The sequence below is a fragment of the Durio zibethinus genome, chromosome 11 (genome assembly GCF_047325235.1).
Source record: "Durio zibethinus cultivar Kanyao isolate XHJ-2024 chromosome 11, ASM4732523v1, whole genome shotgun sequence".
NCBI lineage: Eukaryota > Viridiplantae > Streptophyta > Magnoliopsida > Malvales > Malvaceae > Durio > Durio zibethinus.
The window spans coordinates 13,443,890-13,471,194 of NC_143172.1; the positions used below are offsets into that span (position 1 = coordinate 13,443,890).

General features: G+C 31.4%; 2 protein-coding genes and 1 pseudogene across 9 annotated transcripts; 2 read left to right on the forward strand and 1 right to left on the reverse strand.

Annotated features, from left to right (window-relative positions):
- Positions 1-5,501: 5,501 nt before the first annotated feature.
- Positions 5,502-12,545, forward strand: LOC111289669 (mitogen-activated protein kinase 9-like). Its single transcript, XM_022880910.2, has 11 exons — positions 5,502-6,002; positions 6,892-7,300; positions 7,374-7,501; positions 7,662-7,721; positions 8,950-9,099; positions 9,253-9,408; positions 9,751-9,888; positions 9,970-10,043; positions 11,407-11,508; positions 11,678-11,894; positions 12,097-12,545. Exons 1-11 carry the CDS (start codon positions 5,742-5,744, stop codon positions 12,169-12,171), a joined length of 1,770 nt encoding a protein of 589 aa, XP_022736645.2. The 5' UTR covers positions 5,502-5,741; the 3' UTR covers positions 12,172-12,545.
- A 501-nt stretch (positions 12,546-13,046) lies between these two features.
- LOC111289670 (double-stranded RNA-binding protein 4-like) lies at positions 13,047-16,906 on the forward strand. Of its 8 annotated transcripts, XR_016346367.1 has the most exons (8): positions 13,066-13,231; positions 13,317-13,588; positions 14,455-14,665; positions 14,826-14,936; positions 15,022-15,059; positions 15,257-15,373; positions 15,577-15,658; positions 16,427-16,905. XR_016346367.1 is itself a non-coding variant. In XM_089768041.1 (7 exons), the coding sequence occupies exons 1-6, from the start codon at positions 13,222-13,224 to the stop codon at positions 15,371-15,373; spliced, it is 675 nt and encodes a 224-aa protein (XP_089624167.1). In that variant the 5' UTR covers positions 13,047-13,221; the 3' UTR covers positions 15,577-15,893. The 8 variants fall into 8 exon arrangements, 5 of the variants coding, with proteins under 5 accessions (XP_089624167.1, XP_089624166.1, XP_089624165.1 ...); XM_089768041.1 differs by lacking the exon at positions 16,427-16,905 and having other exon boundaries at positions 13,047-13,231; positions 14,539-14,665; positions 15,577-15,893; XM_089768040.1 differs by lacking the exon at positions 16,427-16,905 and having other exon boundaries at positions 13,054-13,231; positions 13,326-13,588; positions 15,577-15,893.
- Positions 16,907-17,958: 1,052 nt separating this feature from the next.
- Positions 17,959-25,275, reverse strand: LOC111290174 (putative pentatricopeptide repeat-containing protein At5g52630; annotated as a pseudogene).
- Between the last annotated feature and the right edge of the window lie 2,030 nt (positions 25,276-27,305).

The following is a 27,305-nucleotide window of genomic DNA, read 5'->3' on the forward strand; positions in this document are numbered from 1 at the left end:
TTAATAGATCCCTAGCGAAATCGCTAACCTGTCATAACGTCTAGGTCTGAGAGCTTAATCACTAAACACAAAAGTATAGAGTTGCTACTAATCTCTTTTATCTAAGTGTGATTGATCATCTAAGTGAATTTACAAATAATAGGTTCTAGTCTACAAAATAGAACTAGGTTCGAAAGTCGATTATATGTAGGGAAGGTTTTAACACCTCCACAACACACAAAAATTGATACCAATTAATTTTATATTGTTTTATATGTTGTCTTAATTAAATGGCCTTTATCATTTTTTTACCTAAAAAATTCTTGAATCATTTATTAAGCATTTTATTAAGGCAATAAATAAAAATTCTTTTCATTGAAAGATTTGTAAAATCTTTCCAACACTTTTGGCAAGACTTAAGAAAATTTCTCACCTAAGAATTCTCAAGAAAATCACCACTAATGTTTCTCTCTTAATTCCATTATTGGGAAATTTTTTACTTACTAACTTATTGATTATAAAATTTTATGAGAGAATAAATAAGAATTTCTTTTATTGAAGATTTTCCAAAATCCTCCCAACATTTTTGGCAAAATTTGAGAAAAATCTTTCATCTAGAAAAATATAAAGAAATTCACCAATTGTGATTTTCTCTTAATTATATCATTAGAGAATTTTTACAGTTATTAAATTTTTTGAAAAAATAAATAAAAATTCTTTTTATTTAAACATTTATAAAATCTTTTCAAACACTTTTGGTAAGATTTAAGAAAAATTCTTCACTTAGAAATTGTCAAGAAATTCACCACTTGTGATTTTCTTTCAATTCCATCATTGGAGAATTTTATTTATTAATTTATTAATTCCCCTTATCCTTTTGGCAAGATTTAAGAAAAATTCCTCACTTAGAAATTGCCAAGAAATTCACTAGAAATTCATTACTTGTGATTTTCTTTTAATTCCATTATTAGAAAAATTTTACTTACTAATCAAATTTATGTGATATAAATGATAATAGAATTATACAAGAAAAATTAAATTTACAAATTTATTAAATCATATTTTGTGCTTTCATTTTGGTACTACCAACTTAAACATGTTCTTAATTTTAAAAAATTTAAATTCATGTAAAAGAAAATGAATAAAGCAAATAAATAGAACACATAAACTAAAACTTACCGAGAATTGGATTAAACCTAAGAAGAAACCCAAAGCAAATATTAGGCTTATCAATTCCCAATGGGCTTAGTATTTGGACTTGAATTGCTATGGCCTAATCTCTTGATCAATTGGGTCAAGTCCCCCCTTTTTACTTTCTTTCAAATTTTTTATCAATGGCACTTGGCAAGCACGTTCCCCTACCTCCTCCTCATTAAATTCTCCCAATTTTAAGAACTCAATGAAAGCCAGCAACCTAGACGCAGTAAATTGTCAATCTCGCTACTACCACTATTTTTTTGTTTGGGTTCTATAAGAGTACAACTACCTCCTTTACTGCTTCGTTGCAAAAAATAGCACCATTTCCAGCCCTTTATTTTTACTCTCTGTTCTCTTATCAATGTGTTTCTTTGTGTGTGCATTTTTTTTGTCCATTGTACTTGGTTGATTGGAGTTTATATAGAGCTTTTTGTTAAGAATTTTAGCAATTTATATTGAATGACAAAGATGAAATCTGTCTATGACAGATTCGATTCTATTAAGTTTATGGTTTGATTTTTTATTCTTTTAAAAAAATATTTGATTCTTGTCAGTATTACCTTTTATTTATGATTTAGTTTTCTTTTTATCAAGAGTTGATCCAAGAATATCAGGATATTTTTACGATTTTTTCTGGGGCAAGAACATGTTTTCTAAAATGTCTTTTTTGATTTTTGATTTTACTTTTTCCTTTTTTTTAAATATAAAATAAAATGAATAATAAAAAAACTATCTAGTGCACCTATTGGGCTCAAAGCCCAATCACTAATTTAATAGCCCAAAATTGGCCAATTTAAAGCCCAATTGATGAAGATCCAATAAATAATTCAAGCGTCTAAAAGTCCAAAATGAAACTAAATTAGAATTAGTATGAAGCCAAAATCAAACAAAATAATTGAATTAACCTTTGAATTCAACAAAATTAAAATTATCTCAACAATTCAATTGAAAGATCCAAACGAAATTAAATGTCTACATAGATATAAAAATGAGAAAAAGAATTCACTTATTATAATTTTTAACAAAGTTTTTAGTTTAATCATTTATTTGACACAAAAAAATAATTTATTTTTAAAAAGATGTAATGATCTTTCAATTTCATGGTGTAAACTTTTATAATGCTAAAAAAAAAGGTTTCATTATCATAATAATTTATAATTAATATTATTTATATTTTAAAAAATTAAAATAAATAGTTGAGATTGATTTAAATAAAGATATTCAAAAATAAAAGCTTAAATAATAAGTGTTACTTATATAAATAATTCATGATTTTTTACAGTTGATTTTTGCTTATTTTAATTACAAAAAAAGGGAAAAATATGAGCACGAGTATTTTCAAATTGGTAGCAAATAACATAACATTAAAAAATATTATTACTTTTAAAGACTCTACAAAATATATAGGTTGTATGTAAATAATGATTTATAATTAAAATACATTATGTTTTTTATATGTGTATGTAGTCATTATTAAAAAATAAATATTTGTGAAAGTTGAATTAATAATAATATTTTATTTTTTTGAATATTTGCTAATCATTTTATTAGTTTCACTAAACTTCTAATTTCTTTATACATTAATATTAAAACATTAAAGGATATACATAAATATTGTAGTTGAAATTACATTTTAGTAAATACTTCTAAAAGTTTTTATTTGGAACTGTTTCATTTCACACATATATGATTGTTTAGTGATAATTAGGCAATTTTGAATAATGAGATTTTTTGTTTACAATTTTTAATTTAAATATGATTAATTTATTAAAATATCTTTTTTTTTAATTCAAATAATGAGTTTTTCATTGTTGATTGTAAATAAAATTAGTTTATTTAAATTTAGGAAATGATGAGATTGAGTTAAAACCCTCATTACTCTTTTCAAGTTTTTATTCATCAAATAGAAATTAGAAAATATAATGAACTGCATACGTAATAAATCTTACATCTTATTATATATGATGTGTTCCATTTATCTAAAATTATTTATTCATGTTTGATTTGTTTGTCAAATTAAAGCTTTAATCATTATTTTAAAATTATAATGGATTATAAAATTATTAAAGGATAATATTTGAAAATTTTAAAATAAATTATTCTCAAATCATATTTTTTAAAAATTTCATGAAACCATTATGTAATTTCATTTGATTGCTTTGTATTGGTTAATTTTAGCATCCAAAAAGGAAAAATATGAAGCTTTTTTATGATTTTACAATTATGATTATCTAAATATTTACACTATTTATATTATCATCGATCATATATTCTTTGTAAATTTCATAATTAGAAATTAAAGTATTAGTAATCTAAAAAAAAAGTATTTGATGTGGACACTACTTTATTATATTCCTTATAATCATTATAATAATCAACAAATTTTTATGTATCAATAATCAACAATTGTTATATAACATAAAATAATTAACTCATGTTTCAAGGGAATGTTCACCTTAACATTTAGAAAATTTAAAAGTTTGAGATAAGATAAAAAGGATTGGATTAATAAGAAGAGAGAAAGTTGACACTCTGTTTTGTAGTCTAACACATAATATAACTTTCATGAATGCAAAAAAAATAAAATAAATCCAACCCTTGGAATTTAAATAAAGATATTGTTGATAAAAAATTTTAGTGATGAAGGAGTTTGTTGGAGTAAATTGGAGAGTGTGTTAGACTAGTAAAGGAGAAAAAGAAGGTTAAGGGATGTCAAACTTAGGATTTTGGCACATATTCCAATGCTCAAATCAGTATGTACCCGAAATGAAAGAAAAGTAAAAGATAGAAGGTGGTAAAGATAGAGATAGCAGAGAAAGTGTAGAGTTGAAAATGATGCATGCTTGATTTGATTCTCCTTTCATATCTTATGGATGATGATGTGGATAGTCGCGTGTATGCACTAATGCAATAACAATTATAATGTTGTTGACATGGCCATTAAGGTATAACATGTATAAGACATAAGGCATAACAATATTTAGCTATTAATAATTTTAGTCATAAATTTTTTGTTGTCATCCATACTTTGCAATATATACTTTAAAAGATCAATGAAAAAAGGTTTTATTATGTGACTTTAAGCTTTTTTTTTTTTTTTTAATTTTGAATTTAAATTGATCTAAAATGATGGTTAGAGTATTATTTTTATTTTGATTGTATTAAGTGAAGTGCTATTTTTTTTTATATAGGCATTAGTTTTGAAAATTCTGTAAGTTATTCTTGTTTTTGAACCATCGACCTTGTTCTTTTTCCAATCTCTTTCTTTAGGTCTTAGTCTTTAAAAAAAATGTTATGTCATTCAAGTAAGAGCTAATCTCAATATGATAATTTCTACTCAATGTCCCTTTTAAAGATTTTTATTTCTAAAATAGAAAGATACAAATATAAAAATAAAAATATTTATACTAAAGATATCGAGACTTGATTATTTATTAAAAGTCTAATGTCATATTAATTGTATATCTCTTTTGAAGATTTTTATTTTTAAAATAAAAAGGTATAAAAATAAAAAAAAATATTTACATTAAAGACATATAAACTTGAATATTTATTAAAGCTTTAACGTTATACATAAAAATATGAATATTTTAACTATTGAAATTTTATTATTATACACATTTTAAGTTTACTTGAAATTTGACATGTATGATCTGCAGGAATGAAACGTGATTTCAACGATTGACTTAGCAAAATATAAATCGTATAAAAAGATGTGAAAAGGTGTGAAACTAATTTAATTTTACATATGTACAAGTCCAAGTAGATACCTTTTAGTTTTAGATTTTCATATTTCATTATTTAATAATTTAAATATAAATCTTCGAAAAAATATAAATCAACCATATTTGCAAAAAATTTATCTTCTACTAATCACTTAAATTTAATTAACAGTAGAAAGATGAAAAATTATAAATCATTATTATATTAATTTCAATCTTTTATATTCTATAAATTGATGATTAAAAATTAAACAAAATTTATTGATATTTCATTTTTATTTCTTTTTAAAATTTCATTATTTCTTTTGCCTTTCATAATAATTTTTTTCAATATAATTATTATTTAATTTTTGTGTATATATACATATATATTTATGTACATATATATTATTTAATTATTTTAAAGATAAAATCTTAATTAAGCGAAACAAAGACAAAAATCCTAATAAAATAATGAACGCGGATAACGGATGAAATTAGTATTTTTCCCTGAACATTAAACACAATTTGACAAAGAAGAAAAAAACAATCAAGTGAAAGCGACCTTCAAATTCAGGAATATTTGACCCTTATAACATTCAAAATACAACTAGTAATATTTTCACCCATGCTGTTATTTTTTGTTCAGCAAAACAAAAAATAAAAAAAAGTCACCCTTTGCTTCTCCTCGGGAAATAGAAAGAGAAAAATGGGAATATTTTATTTTTGTTGTATACGAAAAGGCAGATAAGAGAAGAGAAAGAGAAAATAGAAAGGGAGGAAGCAATCCGCAGCATCGAAAGCGGAATCGGGAGCGGGCAATGCTGGAATTGGTTGGCTGTGAATCCAAGTGAGAGAGAGTATATGGGGAGAGGTGGTACTCTCGTGGACGGATTTCGTCGCTGGTCTCATCGTCGCCATTTTATTACTTGTACTAGTGATAACCAAAATAATAATCATATTATTCTCGATCGCCATGATCATTCCACTTCTAATCTAACTCCGACTCAACAAGAAGATAAAAACGATCTCATTGTTCAGGATTTCAACTTTTCTTCCCTGAAGCTCATCAAAGTTCCTAAGCGTAATTACTTCCTTATTACTTCCATGGATTCTCACAAAAAGGTATTTTCTTTCTTTTCCCAGATCTCATCTCTTGCCTTCTTCTTCTTCTTCTTCTAAAATTGAATTGGGGACACATTCTTCATTTAAGATGATAGCTTTGAATGTTTTTAATTCATAGATTAACATAAAAACAGATTCACTTCTTTTTTTTTTTTTTTTTTAATAATAGTTGATTAATTCATAGATTAACATAAATTTGTTAAGTGTGATTTATGACATTTGAGTGATGTCCAGTGAAATTTCTCTGTTGATCTTCTTCTATCTCTCTTTTTTTTTTTTTTATTATTGTATTATAATGATTCATATTTGAGAAGCATGGACTCAAATTTCACAAAATTATCCTGCTTGCTAATTCAATAAAACATTGCAACTTCCATTTGCCTTCTCTTTTTTTTTTTTTTAAAGAAAATTAAATTGTTGAATTTGATTATTCTGAATCTGCTTCTCATTGTCGTGTCTAGGCTGTTAATCGGCTTCTCATAACTGAATTTTAATACATTGAAACATCCAGCATTCCATAACATGGAAAAGTATGGGGCAAAGGCCCTTTTAATGTACATTTTTAAATTTATTTTTAGCAGCTGTCGAGAGGTATGAAGAGAAGCCTGTTCTTGTCATTTTTGCAAGGCTAATAGGAATTGTTATTGAAGGCCGCATCTATGACCCTGAAGTTTCTAATGACTGTTTTTAGGTAGAAATTTCATATTCATCTTATCTAGAGTGTACTTTAATCTTCATCTCTTTGTGTTTTATTATGGCACCGGTGATATAATAAAATAAAAGTGTCAGTAATCTATCTTTTCCATACATAAATCTCCTGTGAGTCTCCGTTTTTGTTCTTTGTTTCTGAATAGGACTTTTGACGTTTCTAAACAATGATGCCATACAGGGTGCTCTTGAAACAGAATTTTTCACCGAGTATGGAGAGGCAAGTCGATATCAAATTCAGGAGGTTATTGGAAAAGGAAGTTATGGGGTTGTTGGTTCTGCAATTGACACCCACACTGGTGAAAAGGTTGCAATAAAAAAGATTAATGACGTCTTTGAGCATGTCTCTGATGCGACACGGATTTTGAGAGAAATCAAGCTGCTGCGGTTGCTTCGGCATCCGGTTATCGTAGAAATAAAGCATATTATGCTCCCTCCATCACGGCGAGAATTCAGAGATATTTATGTCGTTTTTGAGTTGATGGAATCTGATCTTCACCAAGTAATTAAGGCCAATGATGACTTAACTCCTGACCATTATCAGTTTTTTTTGTACCAGCTTCTTCGTGGTCTGAAGTATATACACACCGGTCAGTGCTTTTCAGTATGCTTACCCAACTCTTTAGTTTTATTATTGATTTTAATTCTTTTAATTTCTTGCAGCAAATGTTTTCCATCGAGATTTAAAACCAAAGAACATCCTTGCTAATGCTGATTGTAAGTTGAAGATATGCGATTTTGGGCTTGCACGAGTTTCATTTAATGATGCCCCATCAGCAATTTTTTGGACTGTAAGTTGTTCTATCATGAAATCTTGAAGCTTCTGCATTCGATTTTCCTTAGCATATCCAAAAAGGCTTAATTTTTGCTTTTAATTTTATTTTATTTTCCATGTTTCAGAAGGTAACCTCAAAAATGCTTATGCTAACTAAACTTATTTAATCCATTAAGGACTATGTAGCGACCCGTTGGTATCGTGCTCCTGAACTCTGTGGATCTTTTTTCTCTAAAGTAAGTTGCTTATGATCTTCTATGTATTAGGCCTTTCATTTTTATATTCTGTTTCCAGTTGTTGAGATGGTTCAAAGTGAACAAAGTGATATTTTTCTGTTTTGATTACCTAGTCATTAAATATGGGCATTTCTTTGCTTTAATTTCTTGAAATGTTTTCATACTGTTGGCCTTTCCCCTTCTAATTTCTGTGGATCAGTTATTGTTAATATTTGTCCCAAGTAAAACTTGCTTGAAACTGTTGTCTTGACTTTGATTGTTTGAACTTTGAATTCAATTTCTTTAATAGTAAAAACCGCATTAGGGCATTTTCTTTAACATCTTTTATGCTTATGCATAATCATGCACTGTGCAATTTGATGTTATCAGCAGTATGTTTGAGTAAAGTTCTTGGAAATTAGTTTAATTCTAAGTTTTGTCTTTGAATTGGTTGGTGGCAGATTGTTTCGCACTTCTCCATTTATACTTTTCTTACTTATGCAGAACTTCAGTTTGCGGCATTCTCTTTGATTTTAGCTGTCAAGAGGTTGCCATTTCTGTAAATCCTCGTTTATTGTTTCTTTTTTATTACAACACTTCCATGGATAACTCTTGAAGCTGAATCTTGCAGTATTAAGAATGTTTACTGTTTGTAATTTGGTTTAACAAAGATAACATGTTCCCTGAAAGTTGTTAAAATTCTTTTTTAACAATGATTGATTATGGTAACTGCCTTTCTAAACACTTTGTTTATTTATTTAATTTTTTTGTAGATTGAAAATTTTCTTTTTATTAAGAAACTTGATTTAATGTGACCTTAGAAAGGCTATGTGATCAATAGGTTTATTCTCTGTATGCTCAAATCTTTGCTAAATAGGCAATGCAATTGAGCATATTAGCACCTAGTCTAGGAGCTGAAGGCCTATTGTTTTGCTATTTTCTTCCACTCCCACCTGTAGTCATGGATACAGAAACCATTGATGTTATGAACAGTTTCATGCCATGCTCTGTTCTACTGAATATTTAGCCACTTTGTTGTTATTGGTGCACCTATAAATTGTCTCCGTCGGCCCCTTTTTTTTGTGTGAGTGTTGGTGGGAAAGGGGTGAATCATTTGTTTATTTCTATATGTTTTGAACATGAGAAGTGCAGTATCAGAAATTTCATTTGCCTCTTGATGTATAGTATCTGTATTAAATATGTTTTATAGGCTATGAATGTATTTTCTGAGTCTTTTATCCTTTTGTAGTACACTCCTGCAATTGATATATGGAGCATAGGATGCATATTTGCTGAGATGCTTACAGGAAAACCACTATTTCCTGGAAAAAATGTGGTGCACCAGTTGGATCTCATGACTGATACACTAGGAACTCCTCCTGTTGAAAACATATCAAGGGTTAGTCTTAGTTATCTTATTTTCTTATATTCAACAGTAATATTCATTTGCTTCAACCTGACACTGTTTTCAATCTTCACTGTAGTCTTTGAGGTTCTAATGGAGATTAAATACTGATGAACTCATCAATACTTTATTTATCATGAACGGCAGATTCGGAATGAAAAGGCAAGGAGGTACCTTAGTAGCATGCGTAAAAAGATACCAGTTCCTTTCTCACAAAAGTTCCCTAATGTGGATCCCCTGGCTCTTCGCCTACTTGAGCGCTTACTTGCATTTGATCCAAAAGATCGCCCCACAGCTGAAGAAGTAAGATTGAGCTATCTGAGTGATTTAAAAAAAAAAAAAGTTTCAAAAGCACTAAAAACTAAAGGAAGTACGCATACAAGAGATAACCCTAAAATTGAGAAAATTTTTTTTTTTCTCGATAGCATATTTATATATTCAGAAAACATAAAGGGATATAAATCCTATTTTAATGAAGGGATGGTCTTGAATGCAACTGCTTTGATTTGAAGTCATACCAGCTTCACTTCATCAAAGATATGATAATTCCTCTCACTATTGACATCAAATCGAGTATAATTTAGCAAGTTAGATCCTGACTTACAAGCTTCTGATAGCGCCACTGATTATGCACTATGCTTGCAGGCATTAGCTGATCCATATTTTTATGGTTTGGCAAATGTGGATCGTGAACCATCCACTCAACCTATTTCAAAACTGGAATTTGAGTTTGAGAGAAGAAAGCTGACAAAAGACGATGTGAGAGAGCTGATTTATCGAGAGGTACTCCACATTTGTTGCTTTGATATTATGTGGCTTTTATTTATCATATAGCTTAACGAACTTCTGGCTTGGAGTGAACAGATATTAGAGTATCATCCGCAGATGCTGCAGGAATATCTCCGTGGTGGGGATCAGGCCAGCTTCATGTACCCAAGGTTAGAAAACACCTAGAATATATTTGCTTTACACATATGAATGGAAGCTATTATGGTCATTTCTTTTTAAATGTGCATTAAAATATGGAATTTCAGGTTTAAAAATCTTTCAGTTTCTTGAATAATTGAATTTACTTTTCTTTTCTCGTTTGTTTAATTTGAAATGGTTAGCTATTTCAAATGTGTGATTTTTTTTTTCTTAGGATCTGTAAGCATGAGAACATGTTTTGTTTTGGTTTAGTTTTATCATCAACTTGACCTCTAAAGGAATTTTATAGTGATACAAAGATAAAGACAAATCATTTATGAAGGAATTTTATAGTGATACAATAATATCTAAGAAAAAAAGTTAGTACTACCTAATAGTTTGAAAACCTAACTGGTATATGAACTGGTGGAGGGGCAGTTTTTGGTTTAATCTGTTCAACTAGCCAGTTCCAAAGGTTGTAAGATAATATTTAGTTAAATGTAAAAAAAATAAAAGAATGAATAGAAAATATAAAAATTAATAAAAACCAGTTCAACCTTAATTAGGTTCAATGGTTCACCCTCTTCTTTTTTCTGCCTATTTTATTGGTTTTTGATCAGTTCGTCTGTACTCAATTCAACATACATATCTGGGCCGGAGAGGCCATTAGTTCCTTGTCCAATCGGTTCAACTTGCCAGTCCTGTCTGGTTCTGAAAAAACTGGTATTACGCATACATTATGTATATATGTCTATTTTTCTTTTCCTAAAAGTATGTCATGTTTGTTTTCTGAAAGTGTGGTGTCACTTCCTGAAATATATTAGGATCGATACGAGCTTCATTCCAAGCAATATACAAGTCTCATAACTAACTTTGATATATCAAGTCATGTTCTCAGTGCCGTACATAGTCTTCATTTTTGTTGTTGGTCGGGTTCTGTTTCCTTTCTTAGATGGGAGAAGTTCTACATCAATGTGATTTTGACAGTTTGGGTTTCTTCTTATTTAAGTTGTGATAAAGTATATCCCAAACCTGAATACATATAATCACTCTCACTTGGTCGCACCAAACCCTAACCAAATGCAAAATATTCACATCCATGAGTACTCTCGCTTAGCCTCATGAGGTGTTTACAGTCCCTTGTAAATCTTACAACTTTGTGGAACTCTTTCTTAACTTTTATTGCTCAAAATGGTGTTTAAGATAATCCATATACACTTTAAATACATTTTAGCAAAGTAACGCCTTTTGAATAGCTTTGTAGATGAAATTTCAATTGAAGTCATGCTGTAACAAAGTGAAATATGAGGGGAGAGGGACAATCTGGAAATTCTAGTTGCAAATGTTTGCTGCTAGCATCACAATTAACGTTTTCGTTTCTTTTTTATTCAATAGTGGTGTTGATCGATTCAAGCGACAATTTGCACATTTGGAGGAACATTATGGTAAAGGTGAAAGAAGTACTCCACTTCAAAGACAGCATGCTTCTTTGCCTAGGTATGCCTCGTAAAATTTTGGGAATCATATTAGTTTTGTGCCTTTTTTTTCAAAACCATAAAGCCAGGGGATCTGTTGTCTCACTTTAAATGTTGAACATTACTCTGGTTTGTCTAGTTCTGGTGTCATATTTCAATTTGCCTGATCAACCGTGCTATCTTCTTTTCAGAGAGCGAGTTCCTGCTCCCAAGGATGAGAATATTGCCCAAAGTGAGAGGACTGCAGCTTCTGTTTCAGCTTCTCGGCTCTCAGATGGTTCAGAAAACACAAACCAAGAAGGACAAAATGGCCATAGCAAACCAAACTATAGTGCTCGTAGCCTATTGAAGAGTGCTAGCATAAGTGCCTCCAAGTGTGTTATTGTGAAAGAAAGAAAAGATTCAGAGGTAGTAGACCATTCTCTCTTTACAAACTAACCTCAACTTAGCATGAACAGAAAACATAATCTGAAATAGAAACAAACTTAAAACCATTATCATAAAAGCTTCAACTGTTTGTATTTGCAACTGACAGCACTTTCTAGTTTTGGAACCGAATGAATGTTATGTCCCTATCTTATTTAAACCATATTTATTTTTCCTGCTGCAGGAGAACACAATTGCTGAAGCCAACGATGAGACCGTCGATGCCTTGTCCCAGAAGGTTGCAGCTCTTAATGCTTGATTGAAGCTTCCGATTGGCTTGGCTTTTGAAGGATTTAGTTGGGTTGGTGCCTTACCCATTTTTTCCCCTGATTATTGGGAAGATGGCGTTTCATAGTGATTTGCACAACGGTTTTGTTTTTTTTTTTGGACAGAAGCTAACAATACTGTTATAGGGGGTATCGCTGTGTTAACACAGTACAGAGACGTCTTCGCCTGTCATGTAACTCTGTTTGCATTTGAAGAAGCAAGAGGTGGATTTTTTCTATTGTGAACTTTAGAAGGCCATGGTAGGGACTAGGGAGTAAGAGTTTTGAGTTTAAAGAAAGAGAAAATATTGTATACTGTTTGCGATTCAAATGATAGTCGTGCTATGTTGCTGAGGTCTAGTGAAAATGGTTGCATTCATACTCAGCGGCCCGATTTGTGAAGAAAAGAAAGGCAAACGGGGTGTCAAGTGGATACTGTTATTGATTTGTTTTAATTTATAAAATTTAATCTATAAATTAAGAAAAAAAAAGTTAAAACTAGAAAAATAAAGAAAAAAAATCTGGATACTAAAGTAATACTTTTATTGGTATTATTTTTTTAAAAAATAAAATACTAAAAATAAAAAAATTAATAAAAAATTAAATGGATAAAAAATATTTAAAAATAAAAAATATTAAATTTAAAAAAGAAAATTAAGAATTAAAAAATAAAATAAAGAAAATAAAAAATTATTAGGTGTTTAAAAAATTTTTATTAAATATAAAAAAATATTAGAAGATATCTTGAGACGCTCAAATAAGTAAAAATTTATGGTAAGGACGTGAATTGAAGTTAAAAAAGTAATCACATGAGAATTGGATGTCCACAGTCCACTTGGATGCTTGAGACTGACATAAAATAAAAAAGCTTAAAGGAACCAGATGGGTTAATATGGACCGTCCCTTCTGTGTACTAATTTGCATAAGCCATCAAAGAAATGATGGATGGGTTGGGTCCCAATTCCAAAACCTAATGCCTTCTGTGTTGGTATAGTTTTTAAGAGTTGAAGCAAAAGAAAAACATACCCAACAGAAAGGCCAAAATGATCAAAGGTTTGTTAATTGTTTCAGTCTTCTTCTAAGCATGCTTATTAATATTTGATGTTCAGAAAAAGTATTAATTTTGAAGATATGTCAGGATTACCAGAGCATCTCTTGCAAAAAAATCGTTTGCAAGAATATGCTCAGAAATCAGGGTTACAACTCCCAGTTTATGAAAGCAGCAGTGAAGGATTTCCACATGCCCCAAAGTTCAGGGCCACCGTGCGAGTCGGCCAAACCACTTACACTTCCAAGCTAACTTTCGCGCACAGGAAAGAAGCTGAGCAGAATGTTGCCAAAATTGCTCTTCAAACTATCAAACAAACAAGTTCAACCAAGGATAAACCAAGCTTTTCCACCATTTATGAGGTCTGTACTGTAGTATCAGCAACTATTTTATTCTTGTTAATCTAAAGCTGTCGAACTCAAATATGAGAATTTTTCTCTAACTTTATGATCCACATAAGGGAATGAGGAGACCATGGTCCTGAGAATTTTTTAAAAGTTCTTTTAAGTTTATCTAATGCTAACTATTAATTTTTTAAATATATTTTTCAAAATAAATGAATGGTCCCCTTAAAGATAATATAATTATTTTAATTTTGTATTTGTAAACTTTTAACTTATTAAAATTTTTTTAAGTCTTAAAAACATTATTTATTTTTTAAGTTTAATAAAAATTTAAACTGTCTTCACTAAAATACAAAATTTAATATAATTGAATATATTTGTAAATAATGAAAATTTCTTCTATAAAATAATTTATTTACAGTGTCATTAATTAAATAGTATAAATACTTTAATACTAAATAAATGATAAATGTATATAAATTTTTAACTAAAATTTGTAAAATTTGCAAGTAAAAACAGTTTATACATCATGAGAACTACGACTAAAAATCCAAACTAAAACTATAATTTAATAAGAGCTTGTTGAATGTATTATTTACATGTAAGTTTTGAAAATTTTAACAAATTATATATCATTGATCTATTTTAAATAAAAATATTTGAGTTTTCTTCATTTTTAATAGATTTATTTTTTATTTTAATATTTGAATTTTTTTATGCACGTTGTTTATAATTACAATATGAAATGTTATATTTCACATATGTTTTCATAATATTTGATAAAATAATATCATATTATATGCTAAACAAAATTTCTCAAAGTTATAGATTTTATTTTTGTATGATCTTTTCTAACTTGAAATTTTGGATCCACCACTGTTTAGGATCCAAAATGTTGCAAATCAATCCTTAAAGAGTTTGCTTTTAGGACAAATCGAACAAGTCCTAAATATACAACTATCCAACAGGATAAGTTGCACCCAGTTTATGCATCTTCATTGGTTTTTGATGGTAAAACTTACACTGGTGAGGTTGCCAGAAGCAAGAAAGAAGCAGAACAGTTAGTCACACGAATCGCCATTGAGTCTCTTCTTGGTACTTTCCCAAAGCCAGATTTTACATATAGCTCTTAGCTTTGTGCTTGTGTAATGCATACAGTGAAAGTAGATTTGATTCCATTCTAAACAAAAATGGGGAAAAGAAAAAGCTTCAGATTATACTAAATTAAAAAAAAAAAAAAAAAATTGTGGTGCAGGATCTGATTCAGGAATTCTTCTTCAAATAATCAATTCCAAAAGCAAAGCTCGTGATGGAAGGAATTACATTAATGACAACAGCATCAATGAGAGCAACGCTCAAGGTCTAGGTAATATTGGTTTTAGCTATGTTGGTGAAGTTCTAAAATGTTGAGTAATATATATGGTGAACTAATAATTTGCTACTGGTTGTAGTTCCGGTAGGACCTTCACAACATCCGGTTAATGTTTCGGTAAGACAACCATCTCTTTACAAATGTTAAAAACTAGGGTAGAAGAAGGCAAGGCTATAAATATTATAATGACCTGAACCAAACCCTAGGAAATAACCTTTCAGAATAAAAATACATCTTCTCCTAAAATCTATATTGATGCTAATGTCATGTGCAATGAAACCTAAAGCTATTAACTTCATTTTCTATGTGAATAGTCTTTTTTTGCCAACTTACATTCTCTGGGTCCAAGTGCTAATGCTAATCGGAAGAACAAGCGGAAACTGCAGGATGAGAAATGTAAACAGAAACAAATGCGAATTCATCAGCAGTAGGTTTGTCTTTCTCCATTTTGATTATGTCCTAGTACTTATCTTGAGTGCAAGGGCATAAATTCCAATGTTATATGAACTTGATTTAAGACATCTAGACTCCATATGATGACCAGCCATGAATATTCCATTTTGATTGAGTATTTTACCATAAAATCCTAGGTTTCTCACTAATATTTTTACTATTTTCTAATGCTTGGTTGTAGGTTTCTATAAGATGCTGTCTTCTCTAGTCTCCAAGTGGTTTCAAAATCAAAGATTTTAATTCACTAATTGGTGGACCTTTATGTAAGTTTTTGAAGAAATATGTTGTGCAATTTGCAGCAAGTAGGAAAACTAGGGTTGATTTGCATAAACACAGCAAATAGAAACTTAAGCTATTTTATACTTACCTTTTGCCGGGGGCTGTGCATCTATAAAATTTTCCTATGTAAATTAACAATGAAATGGTAAATTTACGATGCAAGCATGGAAACTACTGAGGCTTATGATGGTAAATCATATTGATTAAAGTTTTCTCTTAGTTTGACCAACCTGGTGTTTGGCTATATTAATCAATGGTGCTAATTTTCTAGAAAACAACTTTGCAATCATGGAATTTAAGAATATGAATTGGAAAAACAAAGAAGTTAGAAAGCAAAAATGTTTGAACAGTGCCCCCCTTGTGTGGGACATCAAGAACTACTGCTAAGTGAGTCAAAACTTTATTTCTTTTGAAGAGAGCTGTGCAATAGATTCCCTGAATTGGAACTATGGTTTCTAGTTTTCATCATGCAAAGAAGTGACAGCTGCATAGATGATTGTAGATTAGGTTGCCATAAATAAGCATTAACAGAACAATTTGAAAAAAACTACTGGAGAATAAAAGAATATAGAGAAATAATAGGTAAAATATATTATGGATGAGATAGAATAAGTTACAATGGCATTCACAAGCACTTACTATGGAATCTGCTTAATCTATCATGAATACCTTTGGTCCCTCTATAATCCATGCTTGTTAACTGATCCGATCATTTTGCATTTTTTTTTTTTTTAATCTTTTCTGTCCCAAAGGCATGTGGTGTGGCAGCTCAAACTCTTTTGGAAAGGATTGCAAAGAAATTTCGCTGGACTTGCCCTTGCATCTGTCCACAACTCCAAAATATAAGATTGAGAAAGGCGAATGGATAATTTATACGTGAAGGATCTGAAACTTAAAACCTGTTCTTAACGTCAAGTAATAATATCCCACCTCAACCTGCATGTGTCACGGGTCGAGACTTAAGCTTCGAATCCACGCGGCTCGAGGACCCGAGCATTCACCCTTCCGGCGTCCCGAATCAGCTTGACCGTCACGGTTCATAACATTGTGAGGTATTGTCCGCTCTGGACTTTCTGGCCTCACGGTTTTGTCCTACAAAAGGACAAAAGACGCCTCACAAGGCGGAGATGGTGTGAACTCTTTTATACCCCAGTGACCTTCCTATTATGTTCAATGTGGGATTCAGGACTTTCCTTTAGGTCCGTGACATTCTCTTGTGATGCCCTCGTCACGGAGGTTGACATTCTCTTGTGATGCCCTCGTCACGGAGGTTGGTAACCCTGTCGGGCATCATGAGGCTGGTCATCCTGCCTACCTCTCTCGAGGCGCTTGGCGTAGATCGAATGGTTTAGGGTTGGTTCTGATACCACTTGTCACGGATCGAGACTTAAGCTCCGAACCCGCGAGGCTTCGGGACCCGGGCATTCACCCTTCCGACGTCCAGAATCAGTCTGACCCTCACGGTTCACACCCTTGTGAGGTATTATCCGCTCTGGTCCCCCTGATCTCACGATTTTGTCCTACAAAAGGTGTCTCACAAGACGGAGATGATGTGAACCCTTTTATACTGTAGTAATCTTCTTATTATGTTCGATGTGGGATTCAGGAGTCTCTTTTAGGTCCGTGACACATGGCGCTAGTGAGAAGAAATGACAGTTCAATGATTAGATGCTAACAAAGGAGTCATGGCTCATATTAAAAAAAAAAAATCAATATACCTGAGAAAAGTTTTCTTTGTGCAGCATAATGCAAAAGGCTTTTTAAAGGATAAGCATTCATCCATTTAAACTAGAGAACTGGCCAACAGTTTCTCTCCATTCTATCCTATGTTGATCCCCAAGCTAATGCAGATTTAAAGCAAGCTAGAAGCCGGAGCATACTCCATCTTGTCCCACATGCCAAGTACACCAAACAGGCGTTTCCACAATTAATGCACAGATCAATGCATTTCTTTATAGTATCATACCAAAGGCACGACCAAAATGCAATAAATTTTATTGATTCTTATTTTTTGATATGGGCCAGCATTGGCTCCAAATAATCAACTATAATTCAACAAAAATATCATGATAATCTTGAAGTTACTACACTTCTAGGATGAAGCCTTGAAGGAAGTCGGCTCTTTCCACATGCAGCAGAACTTTCCACCTTATGCTTTGCTAACTTGGAAGCATCTAACAAGATTCCAAAAATGTATATTTAAAAAAGAAATAATGATTAAAGACATGTAAATCAGTGACATCAATCATCAGTTATTCCGCTTAAAACAGCTTCTAATCAACTCTCACCAATAATCCCCACAAGAACATGAGCCCTCCCTAAAATGGTGAAAGCGGTTGGAATCCCTTAAGATAATCAACCGGCCCACAATCTTGATATGTATTTGATGGCATGGTGGCAGTCTTCACAAACAAGTAGGTTTTTAACCACACGTATTGGTCTCCCAGCAGGCATAGACGGAATACCAAATGCCACAGCAAATTTTTCACTGTGATACTTGAGCATGTGCTCATTATCTTTCTCATCTACATCATGTAAAATCAAATTTGTAGAGGAAACATAGCCCTCTTGCTTCATTTTAAAATCCAACTCTTCTAAATAGGCATAGATTTTATCTCTATCTGGGTGGCATGAGCCTCCAACTGAAAATGTATGGATCTTGTTCTGTACCTCAAGCTAACTTCACCCAGGTACTTTCTTCACACCAGTATCCCTCATTTTCATTCTCATCTTACTAACATCAGCCCATCTACCAGAAGCTGCATATAACTTTGAGAGAAGAACATACATTCCTCCATTTTCAGGTTCCATTTCAAAAGTCAACATAGCAACCATTTCAGCTAATTTGGTATTGGCATGAATTCTGCTTGCACCAAGTAATGCACCCCATGTTGCTGCATCTGGTTCAAAGGGCTCGTTTTTGATCAACTTCTGGGCCTTATCCAATCAGCCAGCTCAGCCAAGAAGATCAACCGTGCAAGTATAGTGTCGTGATTTAGCTTTTATACCATAATCTTGGTTCATCGAGTAGAAATATTCTATGCCCCATCCACTAAGCCAGCATGACTACAAGCAGACAATACACAACCTGAAATGATACACTATAAAATTAAAAAAGTAGGAACTATATAATCCAGAAGGAAAGGATTTCACATCTAAAGAGTTTTCTGGATATGAAGATATCAAGTTGTAGTGCCTCTCCTAGACAATTGCATCTAAGAAGGCCATTATTGAAAATTGAAAATAGTTGTTGCGTCAGATTAAAACTTTACCTTCCAGTTCTGAGAAAGACTATAAGTTGCATTTATGGAAGTCTAGAGAATTTATACAACAATTATTTGAAAGCCATATTAACTCTCATCCCTGCTAAACATCAAGTCCAACCACTAGGGTAGAGTATGTATTTTTTATTTTTGGTATTATGCTATTTTTATGTTAGTTGCTAGGTTGACATCATATCTTGCATGCACGGAATGCTGTATTAAAAGAAAATGGATTTAATGCTCAAAACATGTGTCCTGACTATTTCCAAACATAGCTCAAATATAATAGTTAATAATAATTACCATAGTCGTATCATCTGCTTGGACACCTGCTGCCTTCATTGACTCAAAAAATCTATGCCTATTTAGAAGAGTTGGATTTTCTGTTAGACATGGATTTCCAGAACTACTGCTAAGTGAGTCAAATCCATGTCTTACACAACCAGCAATCATGGTATTCCACGAGGCAATGACCTTCTCCATTTTTTCTTCAAATGCACTGCAAGCTTCTTCTATGCTACCACACTTACAGTGCATTAAAAGAAGGGCATTTCCCACGAAGGAACCACTTTCATATCCTAGCTTAACCAGCAGCCCATGTAACTGTTTCCCCAATTCTAAAGAAGCAAAATGGGCACAAGTGCTCAAGACACAAGCAAATGAAGACCTATTCAACTTTTCTCCATCTCTTTTCATCTCTACAAAAAGGCATTAAGCCTCTTCACTGACACAGGAGTGTTTACAGATTCTACAATTTGGGTTGAAACTAAGGGAAGTTTAATCCAAGTGAAGATGGGCCTATCTTTGGTCCAAATTCATTAAGCATATGTAGAAATAAGGTGGGCAGGAATGAAGAGATTGTGTTTACATTGGCTAGAAAAGGAAAGAATGAAGATGGATGGGATTATGGTCAAATTCATGATTTATTTATATGCAAGGTTGTAATTTGCATGAGTAAATAGACAGCTAATTATGATTATTGTATTCACATGCAAACCTTATAATTTTAGGCATTAGCTAATTATTGTGTTCACTTGTAAATGTTAGCAGCTAATTATGTTTACATTACAGATTATTGTGTTCACATGTCAATCCTATGATTTTAGGCACCATCTTAGTAAAATAAGATTGAAGGCAATCTCATCAATTCAGCAATCCAAAAAAGGCAATTTTTAAAGCTCTCATGCTTGGAAAGATGTTCTAAGCCTATTTATTTTCTATTATTTTTTGTATGAGAGTAGAGTTTGTTTTATCTTTAAGTAATCTGTTAGATTATTTTCAAGTTTTATATCTCTTAGGTGGATTTCCTAGAGTGGTGAACTTTTATAGTTTTACATCCTTGATTAGAATTCTTAAGGTGATGTTTCTGTATCCCTTAATGTTTTGTCTTGGTGGTGAACTTTTATCCCTTTATTCCAATAACAATATTTTGTTATTATTCACATTCTTGTGAGTTGTCTTCTTTGTGAGTTTTTTATTTGTAATTAATCTTCAACATCTCAACCATCACTTTTTGATATCAAATTGGTCTAAGAGCTATGGCAATTCATCATCATCAAGCCTGACAATTGATGTTGAAGTAGTCGCTAAAACAAACCCAAACGATGTTGTCCTTAAGAAATGCGACAACAAATTCTATAACTACAACAATAGCTTCATAACCACAAAAAATATGAGGCAAAACAACATGAAAAGAGAAATGGTGGTGAAGATGATAAATTCAACCTTTTCCATAATACAAATAGCCATGATTCAAAAAATAACACTCCACCACCTTCCAGAAATGTAAGAGAATACCTATGTATAAACCAACCTTAACATAACATGTTCAACTCGAAGATGGAGATTCTAAAGTTTGAAGGCAAGATGTAGCTAAAAGGATTTTTTGATTGGTTACACACGATGGAATGTATATTTGAATATCATGATGCTTCAAAACATTGTAAAGTTAAGTTGGTGGCTATCAAGCTTCAAAAGCATGCCTCACTTTGGTTAGAGAACTTGAAAAAACAATGAGAAAGAAAGGGTAAGAGCAAAATTACAACTTAGGATAAGATAAAACGAGAGTTGAAGAAGAAATGCCTTTCAAACTCCATAATCTAAAACAAAGAGATCTTTCGATGAAAGAATACATTAACAAAGGAAGCACATCCAAGATCAATGTTTTTACCAAACCCCCTTTAAAGCTACCCTTAAAGAAAAAAGAAGCTATTCCCTACAAACCACATCTAGTGTTGTCAACACTCAAACCTAAAAATGCTTTAAGTGCAAAGGACATGGGCATATAGATTCTAAGTGTCCAAATCTCAAGATAGTTATATTGGTTGAAGATGAAGATTTTGAATATGCTAAAGGAAAACCTATTGAAGTACCTCAAGATCTTAAAGAAAATGTTAAGGAGACCTATGTTGATATTGAATCCTCACTTGATATACAAATACAACTTGAGTGATGTGCATGTAGAGAAAAAAGACTGGTTGCATAAGAATAAATTTCACACTAAGTGCATTATTCATGATAAGGTATGTGAAATGATTATTAATTGTGATAGCTTTGAGAATGAGGTTTCACTCTCTTGGTGTAGCGACTGGATAAAAAAATCATGGAACTTTCTTATCCCTACAAGTTGTCATAATTGCAATGAGGAAATGAGATTAAGGTCAACAAATAATGTTTAGTGTTTCTCTATAAGAAAGCATTATAAGAATGAATTATGGTGTGATGTAGTCTTCATGGATGCATGCCAGTTACTGTTTGGGAGACCATTATGCTATGATTAAATGATTTTGCATGATGGGCTAAAAAATGCATACATTTTTCTTACGGATGGTTGCAAGTTCATATTGGGTCCAACTTAACAAGTGAATACTCCTAAACCTACTAAAAAAGAGGGAAGTAATTTATTCACTCAATTCAAATGGAGAAAGGCGATTGAGGTAAAATGTAATGCTTTTAATTTTGGAATTGATGATGTTTTTAGTAAAAAAGATAAGTTAATTATTTTTTTTAGTGAGAAGCTCAATGATTCCCTACAAAAATACTAAATCTATGACAAAAAGTTCTATACAACTTATAGAGCTTTGTTTCTTTGGAGTCAGTATCCCATTGCAAAGTTTTTTGTTCTATACTCTGATCATGAGTTCATGAAGATCATTAATAGCCAACACAAGCTCAATCAAAGGCATATAACTTGGATGGAGTTTTTCAATCTTATTACTTAAACGTCAAACACAAATATAGAATTCCTAAGATGATGGCAGAATCTTTAAGCCTAATGCACCCCATATATTAAGAACTATGGCTGATCAAGTTATTGACCTTGATGTGCTCAAAGAACTTTATGAAGAAGTTTTTTATTTTGATAGAATTTGCAAGGAATGCAAGCTTAGGTCACATAACCAATTTTTATTACATGATGGCTTTTTCTTCAAAGCTAATTGCATTTACAGTCCTCAAAGACAAGCCATTTTCATTAAAACTCATGATAGTGCATCAGGAGAACATTTTAGAAGGGATAATATCAGTTTGGACTTTGTAATGGGATTGCCAAGTATTCAACAAAATAAGGATTCCATCATGATGGTTGTAGATCTTTTTTATATACTTTTCATGCTTTTGATTAGTATTTAAGAGAGAGCATGAAGTTACATGATATTCCAAAGTCAATGGTGTACAATCAAGATTCCAAGTTCTTAAGTCGTTTTTGGTGCACCATTTGGAGGAAACTTATTACTAGTCTTAATTATGGCCCTTGTCATTATTCTTAAACTGATGAACAAACTAAAGTTATCATTATAGCTTGGAAATTTTCTTAAAAAGTTATGTGGGAAAGAAAGTAAAACAATGTGAACTTGTTCTGCTACAAGTGGAGTTTGCCTATAATCATTCACCAAGCCAAATCATTAGTTGCAACTTTTTTGAAATTGTTATTGGTAAGACTGCAATTTATCTTTTAGATTTAATTCAACTTTCTACTAATTAGCAATTTGATAGAGATGTAGAAGTAAGAGCTAAGAGTACTAAAATATTTCATAAATAAGTTTAGAATATGATTTAAAAAAAAATGAAAAATATAAAATGGTAATAATCATGTATAAAAAACATGTGAACTTCAAAGAACATGATTTGGTGTAGGATTACTTACGTAAGGAAAGGTTTTCACAAAAAAAAATTGGTAAGCGACAATCTAAGGCAGATGACCCTTTTAAAGTTTCATACGGAATTTGAGAGAATGCCTACATGATAGAGCTTCTCGACACTTATAAAGTATTTCTCACATTCAAAGTTTCTGGTTTATCATCTTATAATAGAGATGACACTAGTTCAGACTTGAGCATAAGTTTTTTCCAACTAGGGAAGATTGACACATAAATATTTACAGATTCTACAATTTGGATTGAAAATAAGAGAAGTTTAATCCAAGTGACTATGGGCCTATCTTTGGTCCAAATTCATTAAGCAAATGCAAAAATAAGGTGGGCTGAAATAGAGAGATTGTGTTTAAGTTGGTTGGGAAAAATAAGAATGAAGATGGATGGAATTATGGTTAGATTCACGATTGTCAATGTGCAAGGCTATAATTTGTATAAGTAAATAGGCAGCTAATTATGATTATTGTATTTACATACAAACCCTATGATTTTAGGTATCAATTAATTATTATGTTCACATGTAAGTGACAGCAACTAATTATGTTTACCTTGTAGATCATTGGGTTCACATGTCAATCCCATGATTTTAAGCACCATCTTAGTAAGACAAGATTGAAGCCAATCTTATTAATTCAATAATCTAAAAAAAAGTAGTCTTTAAATCTCCAATGCTTGGAGGGCTATTCTAAGCCTACTTGTTTTCTGATATTGTTTGTATGATAGTAGAGGTTATTTTATCCTTAAGCAATCTTTTAGATTATTTTCACGTTTTGTATCTCTTAGGTGGATTTCCCAGATGGTGAACTTCTATAATTTTATATCCTTAATTAAAATTCTTAGGGTGATGTTTTTGTATCCTATAGTGTTTAGTCTTGGTAGTGAACTTCTATCTTTTTAACCTAATAACAATAATTTGTCATTATTCAAATTCTTGTGAACTATCTTCTTTATGAGTTTTTCTGTTTGTAATTAATCTTCAACATCTCAACCATCAATTCTCGGTATCATTTACTATAACCATTTTAAGCATAGTAAGCAATCATGGTTGCCAAAATAGTATCATGCTAAGGCATCTGATAAAACAAATCCCTAGAATGCATTATCTCACCATTCTAAGCATATTCGGTGATCATTGTATTCTAAGAAGTGATGTCTCGATATGGCATCCCTTCAAACAATTTCCTGGCCATGTTCATCTCTTAGATTGCACATACTTTGTAATTATTGCATTTCATGAAATAACATTTTTTTCAGCATATCTTCAAAAAATTCCCTTGCTACATCAACCATTCCATTTTGCACATGGCTAGACACCATTGCAGTCAACGTAAATACATCTTGAACAAGGGACTTATCAAACAATCTCTTTGCCTTTTCAATCTCCCCATTCTATATATAACATGTAATGATAGTATTTTAAGAGATTTAATCTCTAAAAGGGATTTTATAAAAAATCCTTCTAGCATCAACCAACCTTTTCTTCTTCACAAACCCACCCATCAAACAATTTCAAGAAACCAAATCCCAATTTGGCTTTGATTCAAAAAGCTTAAAAGCCTCTCCCATCCTCTCATTTTGCACATAAGTGGTAACCAAAGCATTTCATGATATTGAATTCTTGTAAGGCATTCTATCAAAAATCTTTCTTGCCTCATCAATGCAACCATTCTGCGCATACCCAAACAGCATAGCATTCCATGAAACAACATCTCTTTCTAACATTTGTTCAAACAACTCTTTTGTAACGGTAAGATTATTGTTCCTTACACAACCACTAATCATAACATTTCAAGAAACCAAGTTTCTATCAGGCATTTCATCAAACAAGTTTCTTGCAAGCTCAAACTTATCATTCATTAGTACCTAGATATCATGGCATTGTAAGAAGCAAAGCTTCAACGTGACATTAAGTTGAAGACATGGACAGCTAAGTCCAACTAGGCTTTGCGCATGTGGTTCAAGATGGTCACATTCCATTGTTTTATGTCAGAGTCAAGTCGGGGTTTGTTGTAGTTGTTAGACTTGTGTTTTTTTATTCAATATTTTCTTAAATGGATATGAACTTGGGTTTGTTTGGAAATTGTTGATGGAGTGTAATTGTGTCAAATGATGACTTTCGCACATTGCTTTCATTATCAGCCTCACATTTTTCAATCCATAAAAGTTTTAAGTCTTAATAATTTTGATTGAAATTGGGTTGTAAGGTTGATAGTTTGCTTGGCTAATCAAAATGGGAATGCTTGGTTCGTACGGTGAAGAGAGAGAGAGTGTGTGTGTGTGTGTGTGTTTTTTTTTTATTTATTTGAGATATTGGTTGAGAGATTATGAAGGTAATTTTTTATGAATTCATTAGATCTGATATCCATAAATTTACTTAGATTAATATGAAAAAAAGGGTAAACTTAAAAAATATACTATGTGGTTAAGGCCAAAATGAAAGTGCTCTTCAAGGTTTAAAACATAACACTTAACCACTTTGTGCAACTATTCAGTTATCACCTATTTAACACCGTTAGAAGAAAAATGATCAAATTATCATGCATATAACACAAGCCATTAACAAGAAATAGAAGCAGTCGAATAGTTAATAAAAAAATTAAACAAAACTTCCTTCAATCAATTTGATCTTCATAGAAAAAACTTTTCATTCAACAATCAATCCTTAAAATCAATCAATTATTGGCAAATAAAGGTGTTTGAGCTGGTGATTGAGATTAAGATTTAGGTTTGGAGGTGAAATTGGTTTTAGGTTTGGAGGAAGTGGAATTTGGGCATGGTTTGGGGGTGTTTCGTTAGATTCACATAATCAAATAAGGTATGAACAATTCTCTCTTTAATTTTGATGCAATTGGTTTTAGCTTAATGTTAGGGTTAGCAAGTTTTATTCAAAACATTTAGGGATTTTTTATACTAAACTTCATATCAGAATCAATTGAGAGCTTTTGAAAATTTGAAATATTATTAACTTCATGTTTGAATCAGTTTGTTATACTTAACTTCATATCAAAATCAATAGTAATTTCACTAAAAACTCAAAATTTTATTTTGCTACAGATGTGAAATGTAAGAAAAACTATTGAGTTTTATCATGTTGGGTCATTTATGCATATTCTTAACAAAGTCTAGGTAGGGGGTGATGTAGCATAGGTGGATAATTATCCTTTAGATAGGTTGTCATTTTTTTAGTTACGAGATTGATTATTAAATGGGGGTACAAAAGTACCAATGACATGTTTTATTTTATTCTTGGGCTATCACTTGATGAAGGGTTGAAAGGTATTCATTCAGATATATATGTTGAACATATGGTTCGTGTCATCAAAAGAAAAGAACCATTCCAATATATGTTGTAGTAGGTAAGCCTCCTCTTTCTGTTATTTATCCATGTACACCATTTAGGAATAAAAATGAGGTACAAACAAGGAGGTCTACTCAAAAATTTGTAGTTGAAGATAATATTGCAAAAAGCAATGGTGAAAATGATACTGCTAATTTGGTAAAAAAAACATTGGTGCTAATGAGATTGATGATAGTATTTATGATGAGGTAGAAAATAATGATGCAAATGAAGTTGATGACGGTATTGCTAATTGGGTAGAAGATAATGGTGTAAATGAGGCTAAAAATGATGCTTGAAATATTGGTGAAGATGTTAAAAATAATGAAAAGAAATATGGTGAAGAGAATGATGAAGATGATAGTGACTATCATGCAAGCAATGAATATGACAATGATGGATATTCTAGTAGTGATCCTAGCGACTATGATAAAAAAATAGAGGCTAATGATATATTTGATGATACTAAAATTAATGGTTTTAAGAAAACAGAAAGGCCTAGTATTATACAATGTACTCCAAAGAGGTCAACTGAAAACATTGTTTTACGAAAAGATTTAGTGATGGATGATGGTGATCTACATAGTGTTCATGGATCTAATCAAGAAATAAACCATTACACAATGTTCAATGAAGATGTTGATATAAAGAATCCATAGGTTGGATTGAAGTTTATTAATGGCACTATTTATAAAAGGGCATTGAAGGAGTATTGTGTTCGTAGATGTTATGAGTATAAGTTTAGAAGGAATGATGGAGATAAAATTCATGCTATTTGTGTCAAGGACTGCAGATGGAGAATATATGCATCTAGGTTGAGAAAGGATTGTGCCTTTCAAATAAAGACTTTTCAACCAAAGCATAATTGCTTAAGAGAGTT